The sequence below is a fragment of the Meriones unguiculatus genome, chromosome 4, assembly GCF_030254825.1.
Source record: "Meriones unguiculatus strain TT.TT164.6M chromosome 4, Bangor_MerUng_6.1, whole genome shotgun sequence".
Taxonomy (NCBI): domain Eukaryota; kingdom Metazoa; phylum Chordata; class Mammalia; order Rodentia; family Muridae; genus Meriones; species Meriones unguiculatus.
Genome location: NC_083352.1, coordinates 118,529,482 through 118,548,577, shown reverse-complemented (window position 1 = coordinate 118,548,577; position 19,096 = coordinate 118,529,482). Strand labels below are relative to the sequence as shown.

The following is a 19,096-nucleotide window of genomic DNA, read 5'->3' as shown; positions in this document are numbered from 1 at the left end:
ATTTACTTAATGCCTTCAGAGTTTGAGAGTGGTGATGCAGCAAGTAGGATAAACCAAAGCAAGCAGTGAAGTGTTTCTCAAAAGTAGATCAAAAGTTCTCAAAGGAGAGGGGGAATGATTGTGTGCTGAGAACTACAGAAAATTGTTATTGTTGATATTAATCCCTTATACCTAATTTAAAGACCAAATTTTGTCATAGACATGCTTGTATAAGGAACACCAACCCTTACCACCACGCCACCCCATATATAGATTTTGGGTACTATCTGTGGTTTCATGCATTCACTAGATCTAAGGTGGGCAACTGTGGTATGTAGTTTGACTTTTGTCTACTTTATTGGGTTCTTTTTCCTACACCACCCCTATTTCTTCCAACTCTTCAACACTAAGTAGGAGAGAAAGAAGGTTAGAGGGGGAAGAGGCCATCAATACTGTTAGACTACTTCCTGCTGATTGGGTGTTCCTTGGGGCAGGATATCTCTAAACCAGGAATCTAGCAGACAGCGCCAGCAGCAGTAGCAAGGCAGCAGCAACCCCCCTTCGGGGTGCATCTCAGAGCTCTGGCACTTTTATATCTTCTCACGAGCCCCAAGAATTCCTCACCTGGTAAAATTGTGTCCCTGCCTAAGCAAGAAACAAAGCATAGCTGCTGTGGTCAATCTGAAACAGCCTCCTATATCCCACATGGGATTAAAAGAAAAACACATTCTCATTATATTTCTGTTTTTAAAGAACCAAAAATTCTCACTACAGTGGTAATTCAAAAAAAAACTATTCCTTGTGATTTTGCTTTAAATAGCGTAATCATAGTGGACATTAAGCAGCCATTGTGCTTTTGATTTAGAGCCTTTTGAAAACTAGCTGCTGTACTATATTCCTGGAGATAACTTTGAAGTTACCTGGAATTGTTTTTATTTAAAACATTTAAGTTTTATTTTGCCACCTGCTTTCCTTGAAAAGCCCTTAGTTTCTTTTCTTCTATAGCTTGAAAGCCTACTCACTCTCTTACTGGAGTGTTCAAGATTCAATTGCCTGTGACCTTTAGGGTCTGCTGCTTTACATAGTTGCCAAGTATTAGTGGCCAAGTCCTATGCTCAGAGGATGAGCAGATTTCTATTAAACCGAATAGTGTCTGTTTGTTTGCTTTGTTTGGAAAGTAATAGAACGGTCAAGTTCATGACTGTGAGATAGACTGTGAGTTTAAATTGTCATTCTTTCTCATTAAATAGTTCTCTCTGGGCAAGTTACTTAAGCTTTCTGTGCTTTAATTTCCAGATGTGTGAAGTGGAGATACCAGTTCTTATCTCAGGGTTTTGTTTTAGCAAGGTGTGAATGTTATATGGTCCTAGTTTGCTGTTTGCTAAATTCTTTAATTGACCATAAATAACAGGTTTTGATGGCTTACCATAGCTAACATCTACCTTCCCAGAATATCAGTCTCTGGGTTTTGCAGGGGGCTCCATCCTCTTTTTTAATTTTTTTTCTAAAGAATTAAATACTTTTTTAGTGCAAAATAGACATGGCTTCTTATTGCCATTGTTTTGCTTGTCCCATTTCACACCCTGCTTCATATAAGTGCCCTAAAGAAACGGTGGCCAGTCTTTGCTATTGTTTGCTTAGCTCATCTGAGAGTCACAGACCAGAGATCTGACTGTTGTCACTTTAAAAATAGCATGGCTATTTTCTTCATCATCATCTTCATTATTAGCATCATTGGAATTCATCTGTTTGATGCATAATACAAGAATGAATATTATGAAAAGAAGGGTTTGTTTATTATCTTTTTAAAAATAATAGTTCTTAGAGAATTTGATTTTTAGAAGACACAGTCATCTGCCACATTTCTTTCTGTCCTCTCTTCTGCAATGACCCTGAACCTTTAAAGGACAGAATGCAGTGTTTGTGTGTGTAAATGTTTTTATGTATGTATGTATGTATGTATGTATGTATGTATGTTCCATTTAGGGCTATACATACTATCTGTTTACTTCCTTTAACGTGGCTTTGCTTATTCAGCTGGTATGGTAGAAGCTTACTCACAGAGGGATATAAGTGCTGAATCAGAGTCAACCTCTGTGCATAGCCATTCATTAGGGATTTTTTTTTTTTCCTCAAAGTGCCTTCATACCTGTGGAGGTAAATTCATATTTCTTGCAAAAGTGTAACCATCTTAGAGTATCTTGGTCCTTAGCATATTTGATGTATATGTTTATCTTTGAGTTCCTTTCCTATGCTTGCTCTTAAGCATTTCTTTTACTTATTTAGCCTCTGAAGTCTCCTCATTGGTTAAGTTGGCCATTCTCTACCTCTGAACTGCCACTGTTGTAGCCTTTTGGTTATTAAAATCATCTTTGGTGATGATTTTGACATAATATATGTTGAAAAAGTGGCAAGATCAGTCTAAATAAATCTCTTGGCCAGAAGGTGGTGGTGCATGTCTTTAATTTCAGCCAGCAGTTGGGAGGCAGAGGCAGGTGGTTCTCTGTGAGTTAGAGACTAGCCTGTTGTTCTACATAGTGAGTTCCATAACAGCAGAACCATGGGGAGAGACCCTGTGTCAATACCCAAGCTGTCCTTAACTGTAAGTCATCAGAGTTCAGCTAGTGTAAAATCCAAACCTAGTTTCTGATGTTTCAAACAGTTGGAAGCAGAGGAGACTTAGTTCCTTTCAGAAATCAGGTTGGTATTTCATCCTGTTTTGAGGGTTAGTAGCCGGTTGCAGTGGTGCACACCTGTGATCCCTGCACTCTGGGAGGCAGAGGGAGGCGGATCTCTGAGCTTGAGGCTAGACTGGTTTACAAAGTGAGCCCAGGACAGCTGAGGCTACACAGAGAAACCCTGTCTTGGAGGTGGGTGGGGTTAGTACTCAAGGAGAATTGGAGGATCTTTGGGTTTCCTACCTAGATTTCCCTTGGGTTAGCAGACGAGGAAGCAGCAATTTGTGTTTGTGTGTTGTTTACTTCCCCAGGGTGGTCTTGATATTATTGCCATATCATTTATTGATTCCTTTAGTTTTGTGTTCTAATGAATAACAAAGCTAAAACTTCATAGGTTCCCATTCTCGGATTACCCCATTCCATTGAGATAGATTAATTTTCTAGTAATTTTCATTAAGAAAAAGAATTGAGAAGAGTGGTATAATATGTAAAGGAAGATGGAACCTTATAGACCTGACTGTCCCATAGATTGGGCTTTCTGTTAGCACTCCTACACCTAAGATGAACCCCTGATTCAGACCAGTTGAACTTGAGTTCTGTTTTGCTTAGTTGTGGAATCTGTTGCTGCAGTGAACAAATGCCTTAACTGTTCAGCCTAGTACACCAGAGAAAATGACTATTTTGTTCTGCAGTGGTTTCTTTTTTTTTTTTTTTTCTGCTGCTAATCTATATTGTCTTTGTCTATATTTACAGTCAAAGGCATTTTGCAGTCTTGTTGACATCTGTAAGGAGTATTCTGCATGTATACTTATAGTAGTCAACAAATATTCCTTAATAGTTACATAATTTGATATAACACAATTTCCTCTCTGGTTGATCATTTAGATTGTATCTGTTTTCTCATTTTCTTTTTGCTTTTGGGCATTACGTTAAGTACCAAAATAAACATCTTAGTATATTATTTCTCTAAGAGAACTTTTAGAAGATAGATCCTGTATGAACATATGTGATCATTTTAATGGCTCTTGCCTTGTAATATAATATTTTGCTTTTAAAAGTAGGAAATGCATTTTTACAGTGCTACTAATACGACCACATATCTCTTTCAAAGCAGGGCTTGGAAATAGTGAACATAGTCCTCATCCTGGCTTTCAGATGGGTCTTTTCTTATTGTGAGGAAGAGGCAAGCAGGATTTACAAACTTTATCTAGAAGTAACTAGTTCTTCCTAGTAAAAGCCAGCGGGAAAGCTTTCAGTGTGTTGGGCCATTTACTTTATAACATTTTGACTTGAGTCTGGCACAGCCACCAAATACATTTCGGGTAAATGAGATTGAATCTTTTATAAAGATGTGACTGTTGGAGATAGAACTTTTCATTGTTAGAAAGTTACAGAAATAACACTAAGCCTGTTGTATATTTTGTCACTTCTAAAGTATGTTCTAGATTCAATCACTTGCTGAGCTTCCAGTATGTACTGCTGTAGAGTTTATCTACCTGCTTCTGTGAAACCTAACTTAGAAAAGCTTAACTTTTCCCTTTCTTTTTTAAAATCTCTTTTTCCTTGATATACCGCCCAAAAGCCTGGACATCCCTCCCCTACCACTCTGGGCTTTCTCACTTGTTTTCTAAGAAACTCCCTACACCCCTTCTGCCATGTATCTGCTTTTTGGCCATGTGGATATTTGTGGACCTCCATCGCTGAACATGCTGTCCTAATTCAGCAGCGTGGCTTTCTGTCTTCTTCTCTCCTTTTCTCTGACAAGGACCAGGATTTTCTACTTGTGCCCTGAGCTTCCTGAGTCTGTTTCTAATGAGAGTAAGAACCCAAAAGTGGGAACTCCTTAAAAAGTTCCTGTTAGGACAGGAAACAAGTGACCATGTTCAGGACTTTAGCAACTTTACTTGTAAGGGACCTAATTGACTGCTGAGTCAACATGTAAAGGGGTACCATCCCTCAGGTTTCATTTTGGCCCATGCCACCCTTACAAAGAGTCATGAAGTGAGGTTATGCCATGGAATGTTTTCTCCTTCCCAGTTATTAGCAGTGTAGTTGCCTTTTAGTGATTCTGGTTACACTTGGTGAACTTAACCCAAGAAGGACTTCTGATACAGCCAGCAGCTTTGAACCTTTTGTCAGGACTGTATAAGCATTATCAGTTTTCATGGTATATGGTTTTTGAGTTGATCTTGTGGTCCTTATTCTAGGCTAACCCTTTATGTCTTATTTTTAACAGTGAACATAAAGATTCTGAAAAGAAACACAAAGAGAAAGAAAAAACCAAACACAAAGATGGAAGCTCAGAAAAACATAAAGATAAACATAAAGACAGAGACAAGGAAAAACGAAAGGAGGAAAAGGTACAGAACTTTTCCCTTTGGGGAGAACAAAAGGGAGTTAAGTTGTATTTTGATTACTTTTGAAGCAGGAAATGAAAGCACCTTTGTTGTATATACCCTTGGCTTTCGGAGTAAACCAGTGAGTTATCAGGCAGTACTGTAGTTACTGCACAGCCCACTGCTTCTTTGCAGTGTACTCACTAAACTACCCACTTCCCTCTCAAAAAAAGACCAGATTCAACCTGTCTGAAACTATGAAAACCATGTCATATGCCACACGTCTTTCACAGTAGAGTAAACCTGTTTATATTATAATGAGGATATAAAGTTTCTGGAAACATCTTTCTGTATTAGGGAAAGTTCTGTTTTTGTAAGAATGCCTAAAGCTTTACTGGGTCTCCTTTTGATGAAGTGACTGAAGATTCTGGGGCTGCATATGTATTTAGTTAGTAGACTAAGTTTGACTAGCATGCAGGAAGTCTTGGGTTTGATTCCCAGAAACACCAAAAATAGGTGTGTGTCAGCGTGCCTGTAATCCCAACACTTGGGAGGTGGAGAGAAGAGGAGTAGAAACTCAAGGTCATCTTGGGCTACAAAGTGAGTTCAAGGTAATCCTCAGCCTGGAGTGAGAAACCTGTCTCAAGAAAGATTGAAGAGTCTTGAGTAAAAAAGTCAGACACTGAGAAATAGAGACTGTGGAACAAGACATCTCCTTGTTTACTCCTGAATTGCAGTTCCCATCTCTCTTTAAGGTAGCCAGTGTACTGATTGTTTTGTGCCTTTCCAGAAAGACCCCTTGGATATGGAGCTAAGGGGCATTCCTTTGTGTGTATGTATGAAGATATTTGAAAGATTTGTTTTTACTGACAAGTGTAAAAAAAAGTTGAAGGAGATGGAGAAAATAGATATATTCTGCATTCCATTTTATTTTGTTTTTTTTTTTCTTTGCACTGACAATGGCAAATTTTTGAGTAGTGAATATATTTATTGAGAAGATGAAATCTCCTTTTTTTTTAAATTAAAAGCTTGCTGTTCTGAGGAAGACCTTTCTCAATCAATTTCACCTAGAATTGTCAAAGCCAACCTTGGGAAAATATCTTTAGTTGACCCACATCAGTTTTGCTAACAAGACTAGTCAGTCCAGGATCAAGATGCTCCAGAATAGCTTGGCATGGTCTTGAACACTCAACTGCTGTGATTATCAGTACAAACCTGAACAATATTGAGCCCGTCAACATTCTTTCTTGGAGAAGGGTAGGGACTCATGAGGCCTCACTTCTTGAAGACTTACCATCTGTTATTCATTATTAAAGGCAAGGAGAGACATTTTCTCCAGTGGTGTAGTCACTGGTAGGGTACCTGGCTCTACTCCTATAAGCAACCCTGATTGAACTCAGTGGGACATCCAAAAAGAAAGACGACAAGATCTGGCAGTGGATAGGACTGGTGGGAGCAGGTTGAGGGTGCCCCGTGAGTCGCAGGGGGATCAGAGTACGTCCCTCATATGCTTGTATAAATATAATGACATTTGTTTTGAATATAATTAATGTATGCTAACAGTATTTTTAATGTCCTCCAAATTGATGATAATTTTCTTAAATAAGAGATTTGTTTTAGTATTTAATACTTTGAAAGCACTTTACTGAGTTGCTGTGGTTTGACATTGCAGATTAGAGCTGCTGGCGATGCAAAAATAAAGAAGGAGAAGGAAAATGGCTTCTCTAGGTAAGAACTTTTGCTATGGTGGCCTTTTTTTTCTTTTCTTTTTTTTTTTTGGGGGGGGGTGACTCTGCATGGTGGTGCTTAAGCTTTTCCAATACGAACTGAACTAGCCACATTGATGGGTCAAAAAAGTCAGTAGAAGGCTAACTTGGGTTTTTACAATTCTAGTTAATGAGACTGTAAAGCTCATATCCAGAAATGTACTAGAAATGCAGAAAGCTGACAGGATAAGATTTCAGAAGTTGACATAAATGCATATCACAAAATTGCCATTTTAGAGGGTATATAGTGTATGGGCTTTTAGTGTATCCACAGTGTAACCTCATTATTCCCCATTATTTTAAAAGAAACTCCTTGGTGGTAATTGTGGAATTTTAGTCTACAATGAATTCCTCCTTTAAGTAATATTGTAAGACTTAACTATAGAACCTTATTGGACTTAGTTTTAGTGATAAGTACGTACTTAAGTAGATGTATATAAATGTATATTACCTATAGGCTATTTTTTTTTTACTCTCTGCACTCCATCTGTTCTATTTTTCTCATTTTCCATTCCCTGAAATCTCTTAAGTCCTATCTAGATTCAGAAGACTTTCAGATCATGCTGTATATTCTAATGCCTTCCATGGAACAACATGGAATGTATTTGTTAGGACTTGTCAAAGCATTTGCTCTAGTGACTAGGACAAAGAATTTTGAGAGGTTTGCTTCCTTGAGACTTCAAACTTTCAGTTTTGTTTGCTAGACGAAAAATTTGAAACTCTGCCATGTATCCAGGTCCTTTAGAGAAAGAGACCTGGATGTTTTATAACTGGTTTAAGAATCCAGAAAAATAAAGTTGAGGAAGCATTCTACAAAATACCCTAGGAGTTCTCTTTCTTAGATAGTTGATTGAGGCTCATGATGTCTAATTTCTGCCAAGAGACTGTGCAAAGCTTTTGTTAATCTAAGATCTGAATAGATTATTTGGACTTATGTCACGGGTTCACTTAGAACACCAGAGACATGTGCTTCTCTGAGCCACTGACCTCTGAGTGACTTTGCTGGACTGCTTGGCAGTAGTAAGACGTGTAGAGAATCCAGATGCTTCACTAAAACTTTATAGAACTTCTTTGAAGTGTAGTAAATCCTCACTACATGCTTAAAGTTCACACATGACACTTCAGATCTCACATTTACTTTGAATTAATGGGTCAGTGTTTTTTCTAGATCTTCAGGAGTAGATAGAGGAGGAACAGCTGTAGAAATTTATGTGTATGAATGAATGTTTTGCTCATATATATATGTGTGTGTGTGTGTGTGCATGCATGTGCATGCTTCATTTTCATGGAGGTCCAACGATGGTGTTGGATTTCCCTGGAATTAGAATTATGAATGGTTGTGGGCCTCCATGTGAATGCTAGAAGCATGAATCTGGGTCCTTTGCAAGAACAAGTGCTTTTTCTGTGTGCATGTATGCCTGCATGCCAGAAGAGGGCATCAGATCTCATTATAGATGGTTGTGAGCCACCATGTGGTTGTTGGGAATTGAACTCAGGACCTCAGGAAGAGCAACTAGCCCTTAACAAGTGCTCTCTAGATCCTCAGCTTACTCTGTTAGTATAGGTTTCATAATGGCATTGTTCTTTGCTTATATCTACTATATAAACATATAGTATATCTAATTAAATCTAGATTCTGATAAGAGCTCATATTGTCTGCAAATAGCATGCTTTGACTTCTTTTCCTATTTGTATTTCTTATGTTTCTTTCTCTTGCCTTACTGCTCTAGTTAAGACTTCAAGCTATATTGAATAATAGTACAGGGAGTGGACCCTCTTCTTTTGGTCTTGATTTTAGAGAAAATGATTTCAGTTTTCCTCCATTTAGTATAATATTGGATTTAAGTTTTCCATATATATGGCCTTCATTATGTTGGGTATGTTCCTTATATTCCTATTTTCTTCAGAGCTTTATCATGAAGGGCTGTTGAACTTTGTCAAATACCTTTTCTGTATTTTAATAATCATGTGATTTCTGTCCCTAAGTCTGTATATGCTGTGTCTGCATTTATTGACTTGCGGGTGTTGAACCATTCTTCCATTTGTCGTGGTGTATCATCTTAAGTGGTGTTCTTGAATTTGGTTTGCAAATATTTGAGAATTTTTGCATCTATGTTTATCAGGGAAATTGGTTTATAAGTTTTTATTTCTTTATTTTATTTTATTTCTCAAAGGCGAGCAGCACCATGCTTTTATCTGTTGTTTAAGTGTTTTGTTGTTGTTCATGCCTTTTTAAGATTTACTTTTAATTTTATGTGTATGGGTATTTTGGCTGTGAGCATAGCTGCTGCCCACAGAGTCTAGACAAAGGCGTCATGTGATGCCTGGAATTGGAGTTGTGTACTTCCATGTTTGGAAATGAACCTGGGTCCTTTGGAAGAACAGCCAGTGCTTTTAACTGATGTGCCATCTCCAGTTGTGTGTATGTGTGTGTATGTGTCTGTGTATGTGTGTGTGTGTGTGTGTAAAAGGGTGCTGCTTGTCCTATAGCTGTAGCTGGGCCTATTGTGACTCACCTGATGTAAATGCTATGAGTCAAATTCAGATCCTCTGAAAGAGTAGCATGTGCTATTAACCACCAAGCTCTCTTTCCAGCCATTATATTTATCTATTATTTTTTGAATTTAAAAGGTTTTTGTTGTTGTTTTAAACTCACAGTCCTCTTGACCCAGCCTCCAAAGTATATTCTTTTCTTGGCTCTTGTCTTTTCCTAATCTGAAGTCTGTGTTGCCTTTATTTTCAGAAGTCAGAGTCTTAAATGATTTTATACATGTTCCTGTGTTAAGTAACAAACCTAACCAGGAGTTGGAACATTGGAAGGTTTGACTTAAAGTGAATAACTAACTTTACTTTATTCTGGTCCTTGTTTAACAACTAGTTTTTTGTTGTAATTTTGTGAGATTGGTTTTCTGTGTCACTGAATAAAGTATGTGTACCATTGCTTTATCACCATTTTAGCATATCATGCTCAGACAGTCAGTTTTTATTACGTTTCTTGTAGAGGCTTTATTTCATTTTGTACTGTTAAAACAGTCACTTTGTTTCATTTGTGGGGTCACATTCATAGTAAATCCTTCATATAACATCAGAAGACAATTTAAATTTATTTCTATGATGATTTGAGCGATACTGACTAGGGCAGCTAAGTGGGGCAAAAAATGCTTAATTTTGAGTAAGGTCCTTGGTCCTGAATTCTGATATTGTCCATTATAAAACAAGGACAGTATTAGTCTTCATAATGTGTTTAATTTTAAATTAAAGGTTTTCATAGCTTTGATGGAATACAAAGGTGATTGTAGAAAATGCCTCTGCACATTAGCCTTCCCTTGATAAGATGAAGTATGCCTACTATCTTGGTTATTGTTGTTATTGCTGTGATGAAACATCATGACCAAATGCAACTTGAGCAGGAACCTGGAGGCAGAAGCTTGATACAGAGGCTGTGGAAGGGGTGCTACTTTACCGGCTTCCTTGTCATGGGTTGTTCAGCCTGCTTTCTTATAGAACCCAGGCCCACCAGCCCAGTAGTAACCCAACCCACACTGGACTGGGTTCTCCCACACCAGCCCAGTAGTAACCCAACCCACACTGGACTGGGTTCTCCCACATCTGTCACTAATTCAGAAAATGCCCTAACTGTCTCTGACATGAACTCAGTGGCCTGCTCTTTGATCACCTCCCCCTGAGGAGGTGCAGCTTTACCAGGCCACAGAAGAAGACAATGCAGCCAGTCCTGATGAGAACTGATAGACTAGGTTTAGAGGGAGGGGGGGAGGACCTCCCTTATCAGTGGACGTGGGAGAGGCATAGGAGGACAGGAGGGATGGAGGGTGAGTTTGGGAAGGTTCTAGCAAGGAGGCTACAGCTTGGATACAAAGTGAATAAACTAATTAATAAAACAGTAAATTTTAAAAATTGGTTTAAAAAAAAAAAAAGAAGAAAATGCCCTAAAGCTGGATCTCCAATAGGCATTTTCTCTGAGGTTCTCTTTTTTCAGATGACTCTAGCTTGTAACAAGTTGACATAAAACTAGGTAGGGCACCTACTTTGTTATTTAATAATGTAGACATTCTATTAATCAGTAACTAATTAGCTTTTTGTTTTCTTTTTCTTTCTCTTTAGTCCACCACGAATTAAAGATGAACCTGAAGATGATGGCTATTTTGCTCCTCCAAAAGAGGATATAAAGCCACTGAAGAGGCCTCGAGATGAGGATGAGTATGTATTTCTTCCTCTTTGGTTAAAGACGAACATTTAAAGAAATTTCAATTTGAGAAGAATGTTTTTTGATGCATGCCTTATTAACTATAGCAAAAGATTGGAATCAACAGATGAAAGTGTGTGTGTGTGGATAGTAGAATATGCTGCTCAGCTCTAATGAAAAATGAAGTAAAAAATTGTGCAGAAATATGGATGGCCTTAAAATATATTAAGCAAGGTTGCACAATCTCAGAAGGAAAAAAAAATACATTTTCTCCTGGAATTGACCAGTAATCTCTGTATATATGTAAACAAATGTACATGTGAGTGCTGTATACCTTGCAGAAAGAGAATAAGAAAGGCTAAACGGAAAGGGATAAAGAAAAACTGATGCATTTTGAAAGAGGGTATAAAGTTAATTGGCTTTCTAGTTCTGATTTGTCATGAAATTTTTGGTTTTGGTGGTGGATGCGTGCATAAAATATATTCAGTTCGGAAAATGTAAAATTGAATGAAGCTCTAGAACATCATTCTGAGTACCTATTCTAAATATAAAAAAAAAGTGAAGTGTATTCTAAATATCTTTATAAATATATATTAATATAATTATAATAATATATAAAATATATATTCGTATTATAAATATAAGTGAGGTGTTCATTGAGTTGGGTCTGGGTAGTTTTGCTCTATGTTAGTCTGTAAGGTTTTTTTTAAATAATAAAATTTATAAAACATTAAAAAATGAATTAGATTCCTAACTTGTTTCCTGTTTTCTTCTTCTGATGTCTTATCTTCTTTGCCTTTCAGGATGGGGATTGAGCATTTTAGTCAGAGTCCTCCCTCTTGATTAGTTTCTTTGATATACAGATTTTAATAGGTTTATCCTATATTATATGTCTATATGAGTGAGTATATACCATGTGTGTCTTTCTGTTTCTGGGACAGCTCACTCAGGATGATCCTTTAGAAGAAAACAGGAAACAAGTTAGGAACCTACCACAGAGGGCCTATGAAAGGATCTGCCCTGCAGACTATCAAAGTAGACGCTGAGACTTATGGCCAACTCTTGGGCAGAGTGCATGGAATCTAATGAAAAAAGTGGGAAATAGTAAGATCTGGAGAGGACAGGAACTCCACAAGGAGAGCAACAGAACCAGAAAATTTGAACACAGGGGTCTTTCCAGAGACTCATACTCCAACCAAGTACCATGCATGGAGATAACCTAGAACCCCTGCACAGATGTAGCCCGTGGCAGTTCAGTGTCCAAGTGGGTTACATCGTAATGGGAAGAGGGACTGTCTCTGACATAATCTGATTGGCCTGCTCTTTGATCACCTCCCCTTGAGGGGGGAACAGCCTTACCAGGCCACAGAAGATGACAGTGCAGCCACTCCTGATGGGATCTGATAGACTTAAGATCAGAAGGAAGGAGAGGAGGACCTCCCTCTTATCAGTGGACTTGGGGAGGGGCATGTGTGAAGAAGGGGGAGGAGAGGTAGGATTAGGAGGGGAGGAAGAGGGGTTTATGGGGGGGATACAAAGTGAATAAAGTGTAACTAATAAAAGTTAAAAAAAATGAATTAGAATAGAGAAGAGATACTTCAAAAATTTTTAAAAGGAAGAATATGTCTATATAATGAACAGAAAATACATTAATTGGTATTTGTGATTATAAATTTGATTTATGAGAAGTGAGTTTGCTGAGCAAATTCATTTATGATGGTTATATATATATAGTGTGTGTTTTCTAATTAAAAAGTAATGCATATTTAGTACAGAAATTTCAAATTATATTGAATTAGTGAAGGGTATTTAAATTATTTTAATCACTTAGAATTTTTTCAGTTTTGCACTGCATGTAAATTGAGAGATTTTGGGATATATATATGTAGCTGAGTTGGTGGAGTACTTATCTACCAACACAGAAAGCCATAGGTTAGTCCCAGTACCTCATTAAAACTGGGTGTGGTAGTACACGCCCTTAAGACCAGCATTTAGGAAGTAGAGATCAGAAACTCAGTCATTCTTGACTAAATTGTAAATTTGAGGCTAGCTTGAGCTACATGAAATTCTACCTCAATTTCTTTTTTTTAATTCTAGAATCTGTGACTATTGATACATAAGGGAAACTTCAATGTATAAAGATAATGAAATTGCTCTTATTATTTAAGGTTTGCACCTACCTCTTTCCTAATTGATAATACATACTATTTACAAGTTTGAGTATGTAGTTTATTAACTATACTATGTGAATAATCAAAGGATTTATGTTATAATGGCTGAGCTGTAGCATAGTTGTTAAAGTGGTTACTTTGCAAACATTAGGATCTGAGTTTGATCCAGGACCCACATAGAAATCCCAAGTGTGGTAGAACATGCCTATAATACTAGGGCTGAGAAGGCGAAGACAGGAGAGTCCCTAGGATTTCCTGGCTAATCATTCAATCTAGCTTGATTGCTGACTCTAGGCTTCTGAAAACCATGTCTTAAAGGAGACCGAGAATGTTCCTTAGGACAGCGGAGGTTGTTCGGTGGCCCCCACATGAGTATGAACACTCAGGCATATGTGCATACAACATTTAAAAATCAAATATATTGGCCACAGCAATGGCTTCGTGGCTAAGAGTGCTCGCTGCTCTTTCAAAGGGTCCAAGTTTGGTTCCACAGCCTTCATATCAGGCATTTTATCTATTGGTCTCTAGTCTGTTTCTGTCTGCTTTTTTTAGCTTTGTTTTATTTTTTATTTTATGTCTGGAGCCTGAACATTTGCATGTGAACCACATGTATGCCTGGTACACACAGAGGGCATCAGATCCCCTGGAACTGTAGTTACAGACAGTTGTGAGCTGTCCCATGTGTGTGCTGGGAACTAAGCCTAGGGCCTCTGCCAGACCAGCCAGTGCTCTTAGCAGCTGAGCATCTCTCCAGTCCTTCCTTAGTCTGGTCTTTACTATTGTAGAATGCTCAGTCAAGAATAACAGCAGGCACACCTGCCATGGACACTTCAAAGAGTTGGGAAATCCTAATCCTGTAGGTGAGAACTCTTGATTCATAGTTGCATTAACAACTATTCATGTTCCCCTTTTCTAGTGCTGATTATAAACCTAAGAAAATTAAGACAGAAGATATCAAGAAGGAGAAGAAAAGAAAGCTAGAAGAAGAGGAGGTTAGTAAAGGTTTTTGAGGCTTATGTTTTTATAAAACAGCCTTAAAGAACATGAAATATTTTGGAAAATTTTGTGTACACATCGTGATGCACATGTGGAAATCAGACGACAGCTTTGAGAAGTCGTTTCTGGAAATCGAACTGGGGTTATTAGATTTTAAAACATGTACCTTTAACTGCTGAGCACTGTTCCTAAAACAGCTTTTGAGACCAAATGAGTTTTAGGAATTTATTGGCCTGTTGTACTAGTAACAGGGGGGAAACTTTTACAGTCAACTTGTCAATGTGACACTGAATGTGCCAAGATCTTGAAGTCAACGTGAGTATCTTTCTTTACATTATCTTCAGTCACCCTTGAGTCTAATCTTTGTCCACTCCTAGCTTGTGTTAACTGATATTTTAGAGAAATTATGCTACGTCCAGGTAGGCACAAAAATGTTCATAAGAAACATTTGCCTTACAACTGAAGATTCTGCCTTAACAGAGTGCTTTATGTCTGATAAAGCATGTTCTTCCCTTACTTTAAATAACTGCATTAATTTTAAAGTCCTTTAATGAGTGCCCTTTGGGTCATAGGATGAAATCTAAGCTATTGAGCACTGCTCCTCAGTGTGGCCTCTACATTTTGTGTCTTGCAACATTTTGTTACATTTTGTTTCTTCTGCGCTCACCTTGCTTTGGTCATGTTAACTACTTTGTTTTTCATACTAATTCTGTGCTTCAGAGCTCTGTACTTGCTGTTCTTCTGTCTGGAACACATGTTATCACCTCCCTTCTATTGTCTTAAGATCTTCCTTAAAACTTACTTTTTAGTTCAAGTGCTTTTCTAAGGATTCTGTTTGGTGCTTGTGGTAAATTTAATAAAAATAGAATAATGTAGTACTTTGGTATTTTTAATTTCTTGCACTAGAATATTGTTAGCAAGGAATTTTATAAAAAGATGTCAGCAATTCCTAAGGCTCTCAAACTTGCACTCTTGAGTAGAATCCTTAACTTTTATGTGCCTTCTGAAGTTAGTCAATGGTGTAGATAAAATGGGCTTAAAAGTGGATAGCTTAAAAGTAGTAATGATAGTGGTGCAGGATCTTTTAAGATTATCATTTTAGGCTGAAATGGTGTCACACACTTTAACCCCAGTACTCAGGAAGCAGAGATGGTCTACCCAGGGTCCCTGTCTTGGAGGAGGGAGTAATTAGATCAGGTATGGTGACTGTAATCCCTTCTCAGTTATCTTTTGGATTATCTTTTTGGAAATGTTCTCAGAGACATGACAAGTTCTTAGATTCTATATTTAGCCAAGTTGACAATGAGGTTTAAATATCATAAGTTTACCCTTTAAAAGCTCAGAACTTTACCTGTGTCTTCATGGGCTTATGGCCATCTCATTTTGCAAAATACATTTATTCTTCAAAACCCTGATTATCCTAACAGTTTTTTGTTTGTTTGTTTTTTTGGGGGGTGGGTTTTTTTGGGTTTTTTTGTTTGTTTGTTGGTTGGTTGGTTGGATTTTGGTGTTTGGACTGTGGCTGTCCTGGATTCCCTTTGTAGACCAGGTTGGCCTTGAACTCAGAGATCCACCTGCCTCTGCCTCCTGGAGTGCTGGGATTACAGGTATGTGCTACTGCCCCGGCTTATCTCAATGGTTTTAACACTAAAAGAACAGTCTCTTCTGAGATTTAAGGAAATCTCCTAATTCAGAGTCCCTTTGAAATCAAAGACAAATTCTACATTTTCAATATACAGAAGTACAAAGTAAACATTACCATTTCAAAATAGAGGAGTAAGACAGAACAAGAAAAAAATCAGACCAAAGCAAGACTGAAATATGGCAAAACAAACACCAAAGCCTATACAGCTCCATGTTGTCATTTGTGGCCTTTGGTAGGGTAGCTAGACTCTAGTAGGCTTGAGTAGCCCATTCCTCATGTACAGTCATCTGCAACAAGGAAGCCTGTCTCTTGGCTCCATACACTGTATCTGCACCTTTCCTCAATGGAAGTCCTGGGGTTCTGCCATCTCCAACATCCATTAAAACTCAGGTTTTACCTTTATGGTCTCACTTAATGTCTTGGAGCCTTCTAAGGAATCTGACTCTGATATACATTATCTGGCCTCACTTTCTGAGCCTTTAGTATAAGGCCTTATGACTTTATGACTTAGATTTTGCATTTCTGCAATTTTAGCATTATGACATTGCCAGGTTGTACTTCCAATTGGAAATGTAATCTGTCCCCTTCTACAAAGTTATTAGGCTTCTATGTATTCTGGCTGCTGAACCTGGGGCAGTTGTTTTCAAGAGGGAAACTGCATGAAGTAGTATTTCTCCTGTATAGAGCTATGTTCTTACTGGTTACAGTTACTTTGCCCCTGTTCTCGCTACAACTTAAAACTTCTCATTCTCCTTTCCTGGCCAAATTATGTATTTTTGTATCTTGGCTGACTGAGCGGTGAGTGGGAACCATGCCACAGTTTGGTTTTATGCTGTTTTGAAATTTCCACCAAACGACTTATTTCATTATTTTCAAATTGGCCTTAATGATGTTCTCAGACATGGTCAGAATATAGCCAGATTATTTTCCTAAATACAATAGTAATAGATGCTAATCTCATTCCCCATGTAATCTCCTGACCCTCTGAAACCTCACAAGTGGGCACTTCTGTATTTCTATCAGCATTTGTATATTCTACATTCCCTTCAGTACAGTTCCTTAAACTTTATTTACAACATTATAGAGCTTGTCTAGCTCATAGACCCAGTACTTCCACATTCAAATGGACCCATAAACCAGTTCACAAGTCCTACTAACCACCTGACTGGATAAAGCAACAGTCCCAGTTCTTAGTACACATTTATTTAGTTACTTTATTGGTGTACTTTTCTTTTTTTCTTTTAATCTCATTTATGTTTCTTTTATCTTTTTCTTCCTGCTCTACCTCAATCCCTTTCAACAGGTAGGAGAAAGGGTTAGTGAGAGAGGGGATGCAGTTCTTTCTTAGCTGTTTCCTGCTGTTTAGGGTTGTCCAATCCTCATTTCAGGAGATCTCTTAACTTCTTGCCTCACAATAGCAACCAGTAGCAGAAAGGAGGAAGCAGGAACAGCATTATTCTTTCTCTGATCTCACACTCTAGGCTCTGGCATTTATTCTGTCTCTGAGTCCTCAGATTTAAACTATCTGTAACTGGCAAAGAACTCCTCAGAGCTTACATGAGGCAAAGTCTGCTGCTGTGAACCATCTGAATTAGTCCCACATCCCACACCTGAGACCAAAGCAAAAGCATGCTTATATGCACAACATCACTTACTGTTGTGACAAATTTTATAACACAGTGAAATTAAAGGAAAAGGCTTGTGCTTTTGGCTCAAGGTTTGAGGGTATATATAATCCATCATTTCTAGGCATACCTGTATGGTAGCAGGAATATCAGGTAGATAATCACATTGTATCTGCACTTGAGGAATACAGAGGTGAATTGCTCATATTCTGCTTACTTTCTCTCATCCTCCTCCTATTTAGTTGGAGGACCCCAGAACACTAAGATAGTGTACACACATTCAGAGTGGGCTTATATCTTCAGTTAAACATGTCTGACAAAACTCACTATTCCATGATGGCTCAGGACTGTGTGTTTCTTTGGTTCAAATCCTGTGAAATTGACTCTGAAGATTAACCATCAAAGCATATAAAACTTTTTTTTGTTTTGTTTTGTTTTTTGAGACAGGCTTTCTCTGTGTAACCCTGACTATCCTGGAACTCAGAGATCTGTCTGCCTCTGCCTCCTGAGTGCTGGGATTAATGTTGTGCCCCACCACACCTGGCTGAAACATTTTTATTTTTTAACTTTATTACAGATTTTTAAAAATTTTATTTTATGTGTGTGTTTTTCCCATGCTCCCATGTATGTTCACATCAATGCATGTGCTCACAGTAGCCAGAAGAGGACATCATATTTTTTGGAATTGGAATTAGTTAGTTGTAAGCCACCATATGGGTCCCAGGAACCAAACCTAGTCCTCTGCAAGAACAGCAGCTGCTGTTAACAGCATCTGGACTGTCTCTCTAGTCCCCCTCTTTCATCCCCAATTTTTTTCCTTTTTTAAGATTTTTAAATTTTATGTGTATGAGAGTTTGCCTATGTGTTTATATGTGTACCACATGTGTGTTAGGTACCTGCAGAGGTTAGAAGAGGATATCAGACCCCTGGAACTGGAGTTTCAGATGATTGGGAACTACTATGTGTGCTAAGAACTCAATCCGATATCCTCTGCAAGAGAAGCCAGTGCTTTAAACACTCAGCCACCTCTCTAGCCCCTATGTGCTTTTGAGACAGGGTCTCACTGTGTAGTGCTGTCTGATCTAGAGCTCTCTATGCAGATGAGGTTGCCCTCAAACTCAAAAAGATCTCTCTGCTTCTCACTTCTGAATACTAAGATTAAAGGTGTATGCTACCTTCCAGCCTGTTCTATGTTTTTAATACAGAGCCTCACTCTGTGACTCAGGCTGGCCTTTGCACTGGCAGTCTTCCTATCCCAGCCTCTTGACTTCAGTGATTTTTCCCCACCAAAAGGATATTTTGACAATGTTCTTCTACTTGTATTCCTCATAGATAGTGTATTCCTCTTAGTCTAATACTATAGCATTTGCAGTTTGTCCTCAGAATCATTACTTAGAGACCTACTTTGATTACTATCCTGTTATGGAGTCATAAGATATTCTTTAGCCATTTTCATTCCTCATATTCTAATCTGTTGGTTTGATTTTTAAAATAATGTTAGCGTTTCATTATGCTCAGTTACCTCCAGGCATCCTTGATCACATGGCAAACCGATTTCAGAAGTACCTTGATTGTGGCAGAAACAGTGCAAACCAAATGGTTCTAGCAGTGCCATTCCATAGATCAACCTTAATTGCCATATAAAACTTAGCAAGAAAAGCTATGTGATGTTTAAGATGTAAGTCAAAAGAACAGA

General features: G+C 38.0%; 1 protein-coding gene across 1 annotated transcript in view; it reads left to right on the top strand.

Moving 5' to 3' along the window:
- Top1 (DNA topoisomerase I) overlaps positions 1–19,096 on the top strand; it is an 86,074-nt gene that overhangs the window by 34,121 nt on the left and 32,857 nt on the right. Inside the window, exons 4-7 of the mRNA XM_021644349.2 lie at positions 4,894–5,017; positions 6,666–6,721; positions 10,882–10,977; positions 14,051–14,126. Of these exons, the coding sequence (XP_021500024.1) occupies positions 4,894–5,017; positions 6,666–6,721; positions 10,882–10,977; positions 14,051–14,126 (352 nt within the window). The remainder of the gene's footprint in view (positions 1–4,893; positions 5,018–6,665; positions 6,722–10,881; positions 10,978–14,050; positions 14,127–19,096) is intronic.